At 43.1% G+C, this 17686-nt stretch overlaps 1 protein-coding gene across 5 annotated transcripts in view; it reads right to left on the bottom strand.

Moving 5' to 3' along the window:
• Positions 1 to 2330: 2330 nt before the first annotated feature.
• Positions 2331 to 17686, bottom strand: part of LOC113435203 (excitatory amino acid transporter 1-like) — a 31108-nt gene continuing 15752 nt past the window's right edge. For all 5 annotated transcript variants that reach the window (XM_087922855.1, XM_087922854.1, XM_087922857.1 and 2 more), the window contains 9 exons: positions 15738 to 15994; positions 12196 to 12333; positions 11134 to 11338; positions 10704 to 10746; positions 9950 to 10347; positions 7569 to 7802; positions 5344 to 5538; positions 4146 to 4280; positions 2331 to 3117 (listed from right to left, as the gene is read on the bottom strand). In XM_087922855.1, coding sequence (XP_087778981.1) covers positions 2919 to 3117; positions 4146 to 4280; positions 5344 to 5538; positions 7569 to 7802; positions 9950 to 10347; positions 10704 to 10746; positions 11134 to 11338; positions 12196 to 12333; positions 15738 to 15969 — 1779 coding nt within the window. In that variant the 5' untranslated portion in view covers positions 15970 to 15994 and the 3' untranslated portion in view covers positions 2331 to 2918. The remainder of the gene's footprint in view (positions 3118 to 4145; positions 4281 to 5343; positions 5539 to 7568; positions 7803 to 9949; positions 10348 to 10703; positions 10747 to 11133; positions 11339 to 12195; positions 12334 to 15737; positions 15995 to 17686) is intronic.

Below are 17686 nucleotides of genomic sequence, written 5' to 3'. Positions count from 1 at the left end.
TTGGGGTGAAGGAAAGGAACTGATTGAAGAACATTTTTACTCAGAATCACCAATTAATTGCTCAGCTTCTGCTACTGGTGGTGGTTAGCAAACTTCTGGTTCCCTATAGCTGCCACTACTCTGGGAAAGGATAGCAGTCATGAACTACAAGACTACAACTACAATCTTGTTTTGCTGTCCTTGCCGTGTTGCCTCATTTTTCTTGAGTGAGGAACAATTGCCTCTACTTGCTTTTATCAGCTGGAGCAACAGGTTATAAGAGGTAGCACATCAGTATTGTTAACATTTCTCGTGCCCATTGTCCCAGAAGTGGAATGCTGTCATCTATCAATAAACCTAGGAGCCATTGTGCCAAGCATCATATGGTCAGTGTGGATTTTGCCTTAAAGCCTGGGAGCTAGCTAAATGTGATCTAGCCCTCACAATGAATAAGGAAGTAGTTGCTTGGAATACTGTCCCACCTGTACCAGAGGACCACAAAGTATCTCCTAAATAATACATTTTTATTTATTTTATTTAAAACATTTATATAGCTGCCCATCTTCTAACCAACTCTGGGCAGCTCTTAAAGTGTTTAAACAGCATATAAAACCATATTAAAACTTCAAACACATTGAAACATTAAAAACAAAAGAAATTCTGATCTTCGAATGTATAGTTTTTCAATCTGATCCCAACATTTGGGAGGAAAACCAGGTCTTTAAAACTTTACAGGAGTTTAAGATAGAAGCCTTGCCAAACTTCAAGGGACACAGTGTTTCACAGGGCAGACTGCCATGGAAAAGCATGCTTTGTAACTCCCATCAGACGGCAAGACTTCGGGGAAGGGACTAGGAGTGTGCCCACTCATACAAGAATCACAGGACACATTTTTTAATAATACTGTATCCCAGGACAAAGGTTTATAATTCACAATTCAACTACTTGTTTTCCAAGCCATTCTGCAGCCCACAATACTTGGTAAGAATAGGATGGAGGAACTGGCCAGCCAGGGGAAGCATTCCAGAGAGCCAGCCCAGCAACTTGATTCATCATCCCAACAAAATGGATGGCAACAGGTAGCTTCCTTTCAGCATCATGTGTCAAATAGCACTAGTCTCAGAAAATCCTCTCCCACTATTGTGCTTCGTGGCAGACAGTGTTTCTAAAGCCCCAAGCTACCAGCAACACTTGGCCAGAGATGATGGGGGTGGGAGACTAGGGTAGAAGCTGTCTAGGAGAGGGAAGAAGGGCAAGGGAAGAGATGGATCTGGCTACTCCACTTCAAAGGCAAGGACTGAGCAACAATTAAGCATGCAACAAGCAAACCTCTAGAAGAGGGAAAGAAGGGTGTGTTGTCATGCAATGCAAAAGGAAAATAACCAGGAAGTGTAAAGGAAAGTTCTCTCTGCCTAGCAAAGAAAAAACTCTTGAGAGTGTTGGATTTGCTAATGTCTTGGATTTGATCGTAAAAAGACTTTTCCTATCAACACCTGTAATAAACCCAAATAATGTTCTGATTAATAAAAACATTTTCCCAGATAAGTTGCCAAAATGAAATAGCTGTTTCTTAGGTAAGCTTTGCAAATACCTGTTTGCAGTAAATCGAATATTGATGGTGTACCATGATACATTCCACAGTCTTTTTCACACATTATTTTTGAATCGATACATGGAAAGGCATGAGTGTGGTGGCTCTGGAGAGTACTGGTCCTTATGGAGATCAGTCAGTCATCCAGGTCCCGAGATTTACATAAGAGACAACGGAACTGTATCTTCAGTGGCTTTCAAAGGATGTGAGACAACTGGGAGAGCAGAGATGTATCAAAAGCCAAGAGTCACAATTCAAGACTATGTGCCCTGATGCTATGAGCAACTAGAGGACAGGCTGCCTTGCTTATTTGTCTCTGATAATAGTTACCAATGTATTAAAAAAAAACACCAAGATACTGAGCTCTATGCATCTTGGCTTGATAAAGCTACTGTGTTCTGAACAATTAACCAATAAGCAAACAAAAGCAAATAAGCATTGCCATTATGATATTATAGTTCAAGCAGTCCTCATTCAGTGACCACAACTGGGACTAGCAACTCAGTTGTTAAGCAAAATGGTTGCTAAATGAAACTAACTGTACTTATGACCTTTACTTCAGTTTTCTTTTGTGCTTACAATCTTTACTTCAGCTTGACAAAGGTCAAGAACCCCTACAAAGGTCATAAATGTGAGGGTCACAAAGTTAGTCTTTCATCACCACTGTAACTGCAAAGAGTCGCTAAACAAGGACTACATGTTCAATTGTAATGAAGCAGCAGCATGTTGTACATATCATTTTTTTAAAAAACACAGGCTGTACATAATTCTCCACTTTAATGATCCTCATAAATAAACATTTTCCATACCAATAAAGCATCATTTTCCCATGTCATTATAGTTGTGCTTTTAAAGTTGTAGCACAACTATAATGACGTGGGAAAATACCTAAACAAAGCTGAATACCATACATGTAAGTACCCGCGAAAACTTAAGAATATATATATATATATAAAATTTGGCTGCATTTTTTTCAAGTGCTAAAAAAAAATTCAAAAATGAGCACAATCGGTAAAATTGTAGCACAAAAATTTAAATTAGTTGGTCTTTATGGCACAGCACAATATGTTCAAAGTTCATCTTCTTGGCAAGGAAATGTGGAGTTGGCTTGGTGCAGGATACTAACCAGCTGTGGTTAAGAGGCAGGATAGGTGAGGTCAAACTCTTACTGTCAAATCATCATTGTAGGACCACAATCACTGTTATAGAAAAAAAATTCATTTTTTTTCTGGTGAAATGAACAGGGAAAACGAATGAACTGAGTTTGTGGGAGGACTGTGGCTGGCTCTTGCTTCTCTAGTTGTGACATTTTACAGATCCCATCCCGACAGCACTCCGCTCCTCCAAGTCACATTGCTGTCTCACTGTTGAGGTGCTTGTGGGTGTCATTCTCTTGATATATTAGATGGTATGGTTTTTCATTCTCTTCAAGGACTGAGTTGCTGAGCTCAGCATCCTGCATCTCCAGCTCATGGCGAGACAGATGCTCTACAACACCAGCACCCAGTGAATCCCCCAGCACATTGACGGTAGTTCTGAGACGGTCTCTGGAAGCAGAAGAAAAAGGAATTGTCAAGTCGAAAATTGCTTGGGAGAAGGCTGCAGTTTTCAATGCCAGCAGAAGTTGGCATTGAAGTTTCACATGGATATTGCTGGCAAATTATTTTATTATTTAGAAAATTTATATTACCGCCTACTGGCACATGGTGACTCAAGACTGCTTATAAGGCTACAAAAACAACATATAAAAGAAATAAAAATAAAAACAAAAATAATAACCCACTCGGATGATGACAACACACATTTATACTAGCCATTTAATGGGCTCCATCCTGCTCAGGGTTCCCCAAGGCCACTGACAGAACCACATCTTCAGAGCCTTCCAAAAGAGTATTAGAATGGGGGCCAGTTTAATCTCTGGGGGTGGGGGTGATGATGTTCTAGAGAGGGAGCCACCACAGAGAAGGCCCTTCTTCTGGGTCCGAATGGGACCCACAACATTCCTTGCTTCCCTGCTCTAGCGGGTCGGGTAGATATGACCGGCAAATATAAAAACAGTTCTGCTAAGTTTAGAACAGGAAATGGAACTAAGTCTGCCCTCTGGTTTCCTCCAATGACTCCATCTTTATTTCTATGTACTCGATTGCCCTTTGAATTAACAGCCACATCCCATCTTCTTTAAATCTATCTTACTTTTTTACCACAGGTACTCAAAAATGTTACAGGGGATTCTCTTGCAGTGACTGTCTAACGACAGCTGAAGTAATACTATAAGTAGGGTTGCAGTTTCACATATTGACTGCTTGGGTTAACAGCCTAGGTGCCGGTTTCAACTGCAATTGCTAAATGGGGACTACCTTATACAGTCCTTTCTACAAAGGTGTTCCATCCCTGAATGTGGGTAATCTCATTTTTCAATGGCAGTTGGGCAGGAGAAATTCTGCCATCTCCATTACAATGACATGGAGATGGGGAGGAAAAAAAGAGGTCTATTTGTGGGCTATATCTATTTAAAGTAGATTTAAATACAAGTATAACCCTTAGCCCCATCCATTTCTCCCTCGCAGGGACTTACAGGAACCAGTCCACAGCCATAATCAAAGTGAGGTCCTCCGTTGGCAATCCGACAGACGTCAACACGATTACCATAGTCACTAGGCCCGCCTGCGGAATGCCAGCAGCTCCGATACTGGCTGCTGTGGCAGTAATGCTGTGGTGAAAAGATGCACTGGTTAGATTGGAGGAGCATTAGTAAGTTGGTGCCTCGCTATAGGACTCCTCGAAAATCTAGCCTCATAGATTATTTTTCATCTCCAAATTGGTGTTCCCCAGGTGGTTCTGGATTATGACTCTCACAGGCCAAAGCACCATGGAAATTATAATCTAGAACACCACCGATAGGGCATCAGTTTGGAGAAGTCTGCATTAAAACCTGCAGTTTGAAAGCTGAGAAATAATTCTGCAGAATTATTTAGGTGGGGCAACAAATCAAAAAATTCTTTGCTGATGTAAAATGCAGCAAGCTTTAAAAACTGAATTTTGAAATAATAGATGTAAGGAAGCAAAACAAATGCAGAAGGACACTATCCACATATCCAAAATCTCATATGGCAAATATGTACTAAACCAAGGGTCCTCAACGGTCGGATTGTGGCCCGTTGGGAACCAGGCTGCGCAAGTGATGGGCAAGTGCACAAAGCTGCATTTGTGGCACGTTCAAAACCACCTCCCCGCTGCCGCTGCCGCCACTCCATGGAGCTGGAAAACTTGGGGACCTCTGTGCTAAACGGCACAGTACTCCTGGCAATGCAAACCAGCACAAGTAGTATCAAATCCCCATAGATCCCTATCAGGACACGGCCATTCTTGCAGGGAGGGCCTGGCTGCCAATTTACAACTTTTCCTTGTCTCTGATCTTTCCTTTGATGTACCTTCCTGGGAAGGGGAGGGGGAAGGGAGTAGCCTGGGGCCGTCTTTTTTTTCTGTCTCAGTGAGATTTCAAACAGCTGCTTATCACCTTATCAGCTCGAGGTTTTCGTAACAACTTCGCACCTGTGGATTGGCTTGCTTTTGGACTGGATAAAGGGGTTTCTTCAACTTTTAACGGTTTTGAGCGCAAATTTCAGATCCTGCCTTGCTTTCCTTGTTACCACTATCTCCCAGTAAAAGTTCCTTTTGAAATGATTCCAGTTTCAAGTGTTCTGCTTTCTTGAGGGGACGGGAGAAGGCGAGTCCTTACAGGTAGTTTATCACCTACGCGTGCCTGTACCCACCTAATAGTAATGATCTGACCGAAGTCAAGCTCGTAGTTGTTGACCTGTGCAATGAAGATGGCTGCCAGAGCTTCATAAAGTGCAGTGCCATCCATGTTGATAGTTGCTCCCACCGGCAGAACAAACCTGGTAACTCGTTTATCCACCCTGTTGTTTTCTTCCAGGCAACGGAATGTGACAGGGAGAGTAGCTGAGCTGGAAGCAAAACATCTCATAATTTGCGAACAAGGCCAAAAGGGACCCAAGATGGCTCCTCTCAGCCTAATTCGAACACAAAGCTTAAAAACTGACGCAAAGCCTTTGGTTTGGTATGTGAACACCTGCTCCAACATTGGATTTGCCTGCTTTTTGTGATCTCTCTGAGAGACTCTGCTCAAGTGAATGCAAGCTGGGCCTGATATAAGAGAACATTTGTCGTTCAGAGTTGAAGTGTGGCGGCCCTTTGTGCTCTCTGAACTTGTTTGTTTTCTTGCAAACTCGGCTTCCTTCTAGCACTGATGATGTTACCTAGATGGGTACTGAAATGTCTGCAAGAAAACAACCAAATTCCAAGAATACCAAGGACCCCTCAATCTGGCCTTTTTGAAGTTGGCACCCAACACTAACCTGGTGCTCACTAGGGCCTTCCCCGCTTGCAGCTAACTATAGTATAAACATATTGTGTCAGCCTCATCCCTATGAACACTGCCTTCAAATTTATTCCTAGCCCATGAGTGAAACAGGCATGAGCCGAACTGGGTGTCAACTAGTCTTTTCCCCTTCTTCCAACATTGTCCAAGAATGGCTTTAAGATATTTAAAATGTTTTATATGATCATCCATTTCCTTGGAGGGACTTCAGAAAACTGTCAAGGATTGCAAGGAGAGCCAAAATAGCAAGCAAATTTCACATCTGCACACATATATTTTGCTGATTCATAGAAAAATGGATAATATTTCATTTTTGCAACAAAGACAGGCCCTTAGACCAGTTTTTCTCAATCCTGGCAACTTTAAGCTGTGTGGACTTCCTGCTGGCTGGGGAATCCTAGAAGTTGAAGTCCACACAACCAAAAGTTGCCAAATTTGAGAAACAGTGTCCTAGGTTGACCATTTGAGTCTAGATCAGAACCATATAAATCTCTAAATGTTTTTGATGGATAGTAGATTTTAACCTTGCTACTTTTCTACTTTTAATGACATGTTTCACTATTTTATGTTACATTTTTAATCTTTTCATATTTATGACTGAATGTGAATTACCAGATTTTGCTAGTGTGCCTGTGTGTATTTTAATCAATGATAACTAGTATGGAAATTTTTCTGTGATGCAGAAGCCATTTTAAAATTACAAAAAAAAAAACCCAAACCAGAAAAGTTCTTAACCTGAATGAAGAATCTTTTATGTCCTTTTAGGAGGACATAAATTTAGTTCATAATCCTATATCCTCTTATACAAGCAGGAATGCAATTTGCCTGGGATGAAATTTGAGCAGAGTTGCTAAGCATTTTCAATAATATTATATTATATTATATAATATTATAATATTATATTCATTATTTCCATTTATATGGCTGTCTCTCAAATGACTCTGTGGAGCATACAAGATTAAAAGCAATTTAACAAAGCAACAATAATTTTGAGTTGTGTGGATGTCTTTATTTCATTCCTGTTTTTTGTCATTCTTTTATTCTGCTGTTCTTCTATTTTTATTACTGTATTTTTTTTCCAGGTGTTAAATGTTTTTACTTGTGAATTGCTCATCGGAGTCATTGGAGATTGGGCAGTATACAAATTTAAATAATAGCAACAATAAGATCATAAACATAAACCCAACTGATAAAAAAACCAACATTAACAATTAATTCCTTTAATTAATTGAGATTGCTGGAGTAAATTAAGGCTTACCAGTTGCTTCCAAGGAAAGAAAAGCTTTTTTTCTCTCCATACTTCCAAGCCAAAATCCTTAACTCCTGCTTCTCCCCATCTTGTTAAGAGCTGCTTCGTCCAACTGTGAACAACAAAAGGGCCTGGCAACTAATCCGACACACAACACTCATACACTACTTGTGACTTAAGATCCCCAATCTGTTGGCTTGGCTGGGAGCTACATTTTCCAACAGCAAGTTCCAAAAAGCAAGTTGGAAACAACACACACACACACGCACACACACACACAGAGTCTCCTGGGAGTGGTACCCAGATGGCTTGCCTGCCTGTCCCATTCCTTTGCGAGAGACCATCACCTGGAAGATGTTCCCAAGGCTGTAACGAGGGCTTGTAGGAGGCCAGCCATGAAGATCCAGGGGTTTTTCCGTGTGACAATGAAGTAGATGAGTGGAAGGACACAGAGGCCGTGGATCAGGAGCCCCACAATAACTGTAAGCGTGTACAGGCCTAACTGGCCTCCCATCACTGCCAGGTCCTCCATCTCCAAAATCTTACCAGCGATGAGAAAGAGGATCCCAATAGGGGCGTACCTGTTACGAAACATGTCAGAATAGTGCTCAACTCCCAACTCAGCTCTGAGCCAACATGGAGAACAGACAATGCTTTGTGCTTTCAGGAAAGACTGTCGATAGTTTACTAGCTTTTCATGCTGAAGGATCTCCAAGCTCTCCCAAAGGCACTTTTTCCAAAAGGCAACTGGACTTTTGTTTTTTTCTTTGAAAACGTTGGCGGACAAATCTAAATCAAGCTTCTAAGGTCCACTACCAGTCGGAACCAATTGTAATCTCCTGGTTGATCAGCAAATGCTGATTTAGTTAAGGCAGGGGCCTGCAATCTTAAACACTCAAAGAGCCATTTGGAGCCATTTCCCACAGAAAACACTGGGTGCCAATAATTTAAGAACCAGTGGGTGGGCGTGGACGTCACTCACTCCCACCCAGTCACCTCCTGCTCTGGAATATGGAGCGAGTCTCCATCCCCTGCCATCACCCTTATCTTCTCAGGCCAGGTGAGGAGTGACAGGGAGGGGAGGGGAGGGGCCAGCCAGTGGTGGGATCAACTAACAGGGACCAGCAGCAGAGGGCCAAAAGAGCTGCATGTGGCTCCAGAGCTGCAGGTTGTAGACCCCCTGAGTTAAGGCAATTTAAATGCTTAAATTGAAATTCCTGCCAGTAAAAACAGTTTCAGATTTGCTGAATTCCAAAGTTGTCATGCAACCTTATTGGTCATCAAGCAATTCTGCTAAAACAGATAAATTTACAGTAATTAGCACACTTTAAGAAGAAGAAAAAAAATTAGTCATTGTCACCCAGGTTTCCCAGACTGGTGCCCTTCAGATGTAATGATTATACAATTCCAACAGGGCTTGGTCAACTAAGCTATGAGGTAGAGATCCCAACCCAGTGCCACCCATCCTCTTTTTAATCCTCATTAGTTTTAATGGTTTTCATATTTAAAATCCTTTGGTGAGCCACCCAACAGTGAGATGGGAAGCATTTACATTTAATAAATGAAACAAACTAACGGACTAGTCCAGAGGTCTCCAAACTTGGCAACTTTAAGACTTGTGGACTTCAACTCCCAGAATTCTGGGAGTCCACAAGTCTTAAAGTTGCCAAGTTTGGGGACCCCTCGATTAGTCTAATGGCTAAAAATCCCGAGTTGTAATCCCAAGACAACTGGAAGACACCAGGCTGGGGAAGGTGTCCTTCATTATTTATGGAGAATTCAGTTGTTCCTATGCATCAAACTGAGGTTATCAAACTGCCTTTGATACTTTAAGGCAAGGGTCTTCAAATTTGGCAAGTTTTAAGACTTGTGGACTTCAACTCCCAGAATTCCTGAGCTAACATGACAGGAGGAGGAATTCTGGGAGTTGAAGTCCACAAGTCTTAAAGCTGTCAAGTTTGAAGACCTCCACTTTAAGGGGAAGCTCCTAAGTAAGCCATGAAGGTAATAGCGCTCTTTCATTTGTCTTTCCGCCAACTGTATTCTGTGAAAAGCTCCCTTCTACCTTTATTTACCAACTGCCAGAGACAAATCTATGAAGACACCTCCTGCATATATAATTGCATTTACTGCAGCTTTAGAATCTACCTAGATAACTCTCGTTAGTGGTAGGATTAAAATTGGAATAAGTACAGGTGGTCCTCGACTTAGTTTGCTTAGTGACCCAAGTTACAACGGCACTGGAAAAAAGTGACTTAACACTGTTTTTCACCTTTACGACCCCTGCACCATTCCCCCGGTCCCGTGATCAAAATTCAGATGCTTGGCAACCGACTTGTATTTATGACGTCCCGTGGTCATGTGATTGCCTTTTGCGACCGTCTGACAAGCGGAGTCCATGGGGGAAGCCAGATTCACTTAACAGCCGGGTTACTAACTTAAGAACTGCAGCGATTCACTTAACAACCGTGGCAAGAAAGGTTGCAAAATGGGGCAAAGCTCACTTAACAAACGCCTCACTTAACAACATGCATTTTGGGCTCAACTGTGGTCGTTAAGTCGAGGACTCCCTGTACATTACACGTGGGATACTTGGAGGTTTTCTGACCCTTCAGCTGATGCTATCCTTGCGTAGGTTTAACCACATTAGTAGCACAGAGTAAGACTGCTTTTCAAAAGATACCACAGCCTGCCCCCTGCTTCGGGCTAGGAGGGACCCTGTCCTCACCATATGATGACTGCCACCATCCGCAAGATGGCTTCATTGAGGCAGTCAAAAAACTCCCGCAGGGGGTGTCCCTTTTGCTTCATGTTGCCAATCACCAGGCCGAAGCAGATGGAGAAGACAACGATGCCAAGGGCGTTCACCCCGTTGACAGAACCCGGGCCGGGCATGACCTCCTCAAAATTCAGCACTTCCGGGAAGCTCCCTAGAGCGTTAGTGACATTATTCCAGACTCCCAAAGCATTTTCAAGTGGCAGAAGAGGCAAACTGGCCATGGTGGCATTGTAGTTGAAACCGCTGCTGTTGGTATCCCGCTTTGGGTGCTGTGGCAACATGGCCGCAGGAGAAGTGTTGCTCACAACCGTTCTGTTGATAACCCGGACACTGTATTGAGTCTTATACTGGAAGGGAAGCAGAAGGAAGGATCAGCTCGGGCCCTTATGAGAGAAACAACATCCAAATGAGCAACTCTCACAAACCCTGCAGATGAGAAATGTCTTGAGTGGTGTACAGGTCAGTCAGCAAATCATCCGAAATGAACAAGGAAGGCTTGAGCCACAATTTCCACATTGACTAATTTACCTGGGAGCTGTAGTGTACATTGTTTATATGAAAGACAGTTTTGGTCATATGCTGAAATGTTGATTAATAATATCGTTTGTAGGGTTTGGTTTCAACTTTAGTTACAAAAGTTGAGGGCTACTCAGAGTTGGTCGCAATAAGCAAGTTCCCAATTAGGATCTTCAATTCTTCTTACCTGTCTAAAGCAGGCTTCTACAAGATTGGGTGGAAACATATTCCTACAAGAGACAAAAGCACAAGGATATCAATGACCCTTCAGCATCAGTTTGAAGATTTTAAGATGCTGGGTTGTGGTTAATCACCATACAAAGACCCCTGAACTGAAACTCTCCTGATTGCTGAGTTAGGAAATTCACTAACAGGGATCACAGAGTTCAGTTGGACAAGTCTAGCAAAACAAAAACAAAAACCAACACCGCTCATTTCCTGCTGGAGAATATTAGTTGAGGAAGCCCTAGAAAGTTACTTCCAGGGTCACCTTGCCACTTCCATTTCACTGCAGCGTTAACAGATGAATGACAGCTTCCCCTCCTTCCAACCCATTTCATACTTTCCATAACCAGCCCAACATCAGAAAATTCTGCCCTGGCTTAAAAATTGCTCACCGGATGAGGTCCATGAAAGCATCCGTTGCATGGACCTGATCAATCTTGCCCTCCCCTTGGAGGCCTTTCTTGCTCCCTTTTCCTGGATGGATGATGAGGACCATAAAGATTCCAATGAAGACGGCAATGATGGTTGTCATCATATAGTAAATGACAGCACGCAGCCCCATCTTGCCTGAGGCACTGCTGTCCAAGGCTGCCATGCCTGAGAAGGGAGGGAAGGTCATAATTCAGCAATGGAAGGTCACAAGAGACCTTATTCCCAGCCATCTCCAGAATTGCCTTGGAAATCGGATGCTTCATCAGGTGGACTGCATGATCTAACTCAAGGCTGAATTTTTATACTTATACTCTAGTCCTGACTAGAGATGGGAACGCCTGGAAGAAACCCGGAAAAATTGAGTTGGGTGGGGGGTGGGGAGAGAACAGTTTTTTTTCTGTTTTTTTTTTCCAAAGCCATTTAGAAAAAAACGGGAGGGCATGTTTTTTTCCCAATTTTTCTGGGATTTTTCCAGGCCTTCCCATCTCTAGTCCTGACACGATCTGTTTGGTAGAAAGATGGAAACTAGAGAAGGCACCTTAGCTAATCCCAAAGGTGGTTTTTTAAAGAGGCAACTGGACTTTGCTTTTTTCTTTGAAGACATTGCGCTTCTCGCCTAAGAAGCTTCTTCAACTGCCTCTTGAAAAAGCACCTTTGGGACAACCATGACCTGGATGGCTGAGAATCTCTGTAGACATGTACCTTAGCTAGTTTTGCACCCTGAACACACCCAAAGAAAAGAAACGGACAGTTTGTAATCCCAAAGGGATAAAATTGCAACCAGAAAAGAGAGGGCTTATCTAAAAGAGGCAGATCAGAACCGTAGTTCAATGGTCATTGAGTCTTCCCCTTCTAGGTGCTCTGGGAACCATTCATCCCTGTGGCTTCTCCCAAAACCAAGCACCTGTATGAAGCACCTCTGAAAAAAATGGTCCCTACCCCCGTTGTAGCACCAAATTGCCAGAAGCTGCGCAGCACTTTGCTGATCTGATTGGACTTTAAGACAAAGCTACTCATTTCACCTGTGATAAGGCTAGAGACGATTAGTGGAAGAACCAACATCTGCAGCATTCGCATCAACAGCTCCCCAGGAAAGGAGAAGTATTTGATCTGGCGATAGGTCATCCGATATGGCCGCAGCGCGAGGGCCAGAGTAATCCCTGGGAGACATGAAGCCGAGAAGGAAAAATGTTACAATTCCACTCCTGACAAAAGAACAGGGCTTTTGTTCAGTTGTCTTCAATGTTATTTATCTGTATTGATACCCCACCTTTTGTCCAGGTGTTCAAGTCTGTGGGCTCAGTCTGGTCCACCAGACCTTGAGACCCAGCATATGGAGGCTTCATTAGGGATGCCTTCCCAAAGCAAGGTTGCTTTCCCACTGCTACTGTCTGTCTCAGTTTGTGTTTACTGACATTCTAGGCCAATGTTTCTTGATCTTGGCTACTTGAAGGTGCGTGGACTTCAACTCCTAGAATTCCCCAACCTGTCTAACATGCTTATTAACCACATGGAGCTCAGACGGAAAATGCTTCTTATCATCCCATCAGCAGTGGTGGGATTCAACACTTTTTACTACTGGTTCTGTGGGCGTGGCATGGCTTGGTGGGTGTGACAGGGAAAGGGAAGGATAATGCAAAATCCCCAATCCCTCTCCAGTTCTAGGGGAAGGATATACTGCAAAATCCCATTCCCTCCCCACCCCACTAACCTGCTTTCCAGCTCCGTTCTCCTGTGCAGGGCGACAAAAGAAGAGCCAGCCGATCAGCTGGGACTCAATGGGAGGCAGAGAATAGATGGGGTCGGGGCCAGTCAGAGGTGGGATTTGCTGGTTCTCTGAACTACTCAAAATTTCCACTACCGGTTCTCCAGAACTGGTCAGAACCTGCTGAATACCACCTCTGCCCATCAGTAAATAAATGGAACTGAAGATGGATATTTCCCTGTTTATCACTTTTGGTTGTAGGAATGGCCTCAACAAATATCAAATATTACTCAGTCTTATTATGAGTTCTTTAATGGAAACCCCGTCCCCCAAATTTATAGGAAAAGCGTCTCTATTATGAAAAATCCCAGTCACCCACCAATCCTTCTTAAAAGTTGTGCCAAAGCAGATTAAAAAAAGCAGCACACAATAGCATGGCCCTGAATTCAGTGATTTGTTTAACCATGAATGCCAAATAAATCAGAGTGGTTGGATTTGCACGATTTACTGCACAAGCCAAACAGACTACGTTAATATATGACCCAGGCCGCCAGGGACTTTGCAATTCCAGCAATCTTGTCTGCAAACAATCCAAAACATGCATGTAAACTGGGTTTACCCTCCCCCTTTGGGGAAATAACTCATTTCCAATTAAAGTGGAACTGCACATTCCCAATGTATCTGGAATGCATGAGATTTGGGATGCCTGAACTACATTCTTGTCCACACTTCACAATTAATTCCACATCCTCTCAGTCGCAATACTACTGTGTACAATGAACTGAATTTAATAAGAGTGAAGACTAGTATGTATAACACTTTATATCACATATGAGAGAAAGAAGAAGGAAGGAAGGAAGGAAGGAGAAAAAGAAACAGTTCACTTCCAGCTGCTTTTACTTTAAGAGCTTTCCTTTATTTTGTTTTAAATTAGAAATCTGAAAGAACAATTGTTGGCCTGGTTTCAATCAACATTCCATCCACGTCAAACTGAACTGACTCATGACTATTTAATTTACTTAGTTTCCTGGGGTTCTTTCTTTTATGTTTTTGGAAAACAGGTGGCTTTTCCCCAAATGTGTGCTGTTAAATCAACTTCCAAACCTCCACAGGATTGTGTTAGTACACGTTAAGGGTATGACAGACCCTAATTTGCACAGGAAAAAAAAAAGGAAGCTGAACAGCCTACGGGGTAAATCCCAGTTTTGCACCTCCTACTGTAGTTCCTCAGCTTCAATACAACTGGCTATAACTCAATACAAGTTGGAAACAAAAGCAAACTACCAACCAATCTTGGAGCCAGATCCTGTTGTAGGAGATAATCACTTATCTAAACTGTCAGATGTCAGCCCAGCGCCAACCACCAAGTCCACAAGGGAAGGATCTGTCTAGCTGGTATGAAAACAGTGACAACAATTTTCCTGGAGCACTTACCTTTTAACAAATTCTCATTAACATTCCCAATTACAGGAGACAATCACTCACGTAAGATGTCAGATGCCAACCTAGCAAAGATACCAACCCAGCAAAGGCAGGGATCAGAGGTTATGAAAATGGTGGAAACACCTCAAGAGAAGGGCTTGACTTTGAATGACCATTCATTAACACAACAAGGATGCTTTTCAACAGCAAGAGTTTGTAGATCTTTTAATTTCAGTTCCCAAACCAGCAAAGAATGGCAAAAATTCAGCCCATAACATATCAAATAACAAGAAAAAAATAAACCTGTCTCAGATCATGCACAAAATATACTTAGCATTGAGCATAACCTACCTCCAGGTCATAAGGATGTATTGACATGGGACACTTACACCTCCAAGCTATTCTCTATAGAACCTCATCAGCATCTCAAGGAATTCCTGCTATGCTTTGCCATTATTCACAACAAAAGTGATTTGCATGTCACCTTATAAAGAAACCCTGCCCCAAAACTCCTGTTCAGGTTTCTGCACCACAAGAAACATTTTCTCTTCTGAAAAAGAACTCTAAAGAATTATTATGGAAAATGACAAGAGGTTTTCCAATGAGGGACAAATGCCTTCCAATTCCCTCCAAATGTTTTGGAACCGTCAGAAAAATAAGATCAGGTCTTCTCAATCATGGCAACTTTAAATCCTGTGGACTTCACCTCCCTGAATTTCTCAGCCAGTACGCCAGCTGAAGAATTCTGGAAGATGAAATCCATGCAGCTTGAAGTTACTAAAGTTGAGAAACGCTGAATTAGACTGAGTAAATAAATAAGAGGGTTGTGAAGGGACCTGAAAGCAAAACTGAGAGGGAGAAGAAATGAAAGTTAGAAAAACAGTATCTCACAGGAGAGGATCCAGCTGGCAATTAAAAAAAAAACACCTTTCTGTTCCTCTTGACTGATACAAAAACTCTATCTTTTAAGCAGCTACTATTCTCTCCCATCTTGTTAGACTTAGGAAATGCACCAGTTCAAAAAAGATGGTTAACTTTGCAATGTCCAGCCTAGCTTACTTCATTTACTGTACTGTGTTTTTTTAAGCTGTTTTTCTAAAATGGAGGTCTTCAAACTTGACAGCTTTAAGACTTGTGGAGTTCAAGTCCTAGAATTCTTCCTCCAGCTCAGGAATTCTGGGAGTTGAAATCCACAAGTCTTAAACTTGCCAAGTTTGAGGACCCTTGTTCTAAAACATAGTTTGAATTTTTAAAAATCAGTGAAAACACCTTGAAAGCAGGAAGTTGATACTTCTCAATTAAAGGTGGGATGAGTTACAATTTCCCCTGGACCCTCTGCCCAGGCACAGAGACGCACAGTTCAATGGCTCAAGATCCCTCCACGCCCTCCCTGGCCTTCCCATGCCTTGATCCCTTAAAGGCCCCTTTTCTCCATACCCAGCAGGACAGCCAAGATGGTGAGTAGCACAAAAGCATTTCTCTGGAAGAAGCCCTTGACACTCTCTCGAGTGATGTTGTACATTTGCTTCCTGGCATGTGCTGCCCGCTTCTCCAGGGACTGGCGGAAACGATGCACCCGGCTCCCCGATTCAAGCTGCTTAGATGTCTCCTCATTCAGGAAGAGGCTGTTGATGTGGGCCTGATGCTCACCCATAATGGGACTCAACATCCAGAGAGTCAGAAGCCCCAAGAAGCTGTACAGGAAAAAGCAGAAAGAGGATTTAAGAGGCTGGGAAATTTGGCTCTTCCCCCACATAGCTGCTTCAGTCCTTGTGTACTGATTTAACTAGCCACTCTCTTGGAAGTCCCATTCAGTCATGGCAAGAAACTGTCAGCACATTTTTTAAAATCCACCTGTATACCTATGTTCCTGCATATGCAGGGGGGAGAGGGAGAGAGGGAGAAAGAGAGGAAGGAGAGGGGGAGAGGGAGGGAGAGAGAGAGAGGAGAAAGAGGAGAGAGGGAGGGGGGAGAGGGGAGAGGGTGAGGGGAGAGATAGAGGGAGAGAGGGAGAGGGAGAAAGAGGAGAGAGGGGAGAAAGAGAGGAGAGACAGAGGAGAGGGAGGAGAGAGAGGAGAGGGAGAAAGAGGGAGAGAGAGGGAGAGGAGAAAGAGGGGAGAGAGGGAGAGGGAGAAAGAGGGAGGAGAGAGGGAGAGAGGGGAGAGAGAGAGGAGAGGGAGAGAGAGAGGAGAGAGGGGGAGAGAGATAGAGGAGAAAGAGGGAGAGGGAGAAAGAGAGGAAGAGGGAGAAGAGAGGGAGAGACAGGGAGAGAGAGAGATGGAGAGATAGAGGGAGAGGGAGAAAGAGGGAGAGAGAGAGAGGGAGAGAGGGGGGAGAGAGAGGGAGAGGGAGCAAGAGGGAGAGAGGGAGAGAGAGGGGGAGAGAGAGAGAGATGAATACAATAAGGAATCATAAAGTAGTAAGGGGACGGCCAGGCCATTAAGTAGTAGCCCCTACCCAATGCAGAATCCCAAATTAAAGCATCCCCAGGAAATGTCATTCAAGCCCTGCTCAAAGACATGCATGCAAGTGGTGCTCCCACCAAAGGTTCCTAACTAAGTTTCCTAAATTTCAACCAGAATCTGCTCTTCTGCAGTTTCAGAGCATTAATCTTGTGCCCTACAAAACAATAGACGCCTTCTTCTGGATGGCTTATTTTCAGAAGTTGTGGGCACTCCACCAACTGGAGACTTTTAAGAAGATACTGGACAGCCACTTGTCTGGAATAGTATAGGGTCTCCCACTTGAGCAGGGTGGGGTAGATTAGAAAACTTTCGGGGTCCCTTCCAACTCTGTTATTCTGTTAGGTCACACAACCCACTGGAATTGATTCCAACTGGCAACAGTTCTCTTTTCCTAACTCATGAATCTGAGAATATTCACTGCTATTTTCTCTTCTCAGAGAAAACATCTCTTCTTCTCAGATATCATATCATCTCAGAGAGCAAGTTTGTAGTGGTTAAGTCACCAGGCTAAAAACAAGAGACCATGGGTTCTAACCCTGCCTTAGCCATGAAAGCAAGCCAGGTGAGTGATATTGAGCCAGTCACCCTCTCTCAGCCCAACTCACCTCAAGGGTGGTGGTTGTGGGTAAAATAGGAGAAGGACGAGTGTGTGATATGGTTGCCACCTTGAGTTATTTGTAAAAATAATGAAGGTGGAATATAAACAAACTAATAATATTTTGGCCAGAAAATACTACTATTGCCTCAGCAGTCAACACACATTTCCCACAGACCCCCAGAGGTCTAGAACCAAGGAGATGTATGTTTGGATAGATAGAAGGATACAGATGGGACTCCTCGCCATGCATACAGATCCAGAATGGCCCAAAGGCTCTCCTTGAGTACAGGACATCTGAACATGATCCTGATCAAGGGCATTGC

The sequence above is a fragment of the Pseudonaja textilis genome, chromosome 1 (genome assembly GCF_049901715.1).
Source record: "Pseudonaja textilis isolate UNSWEBS1 chromosome 1, rPseTex1.2, whole genome shotgun sequence".
Taxonomy (NCBI): domain Eukaryota; kingdom Metazoa; phylum Chordata; class Lepidosauria; order Squamata; family Elapidae; genus Pseudonaja; species Pseudonaja textilis.
The sequence above is the reverse complement of the archived record's forward strand: the minus strand, read 5'-3'. Positions and strand labels throughout refer to the sequence as shown.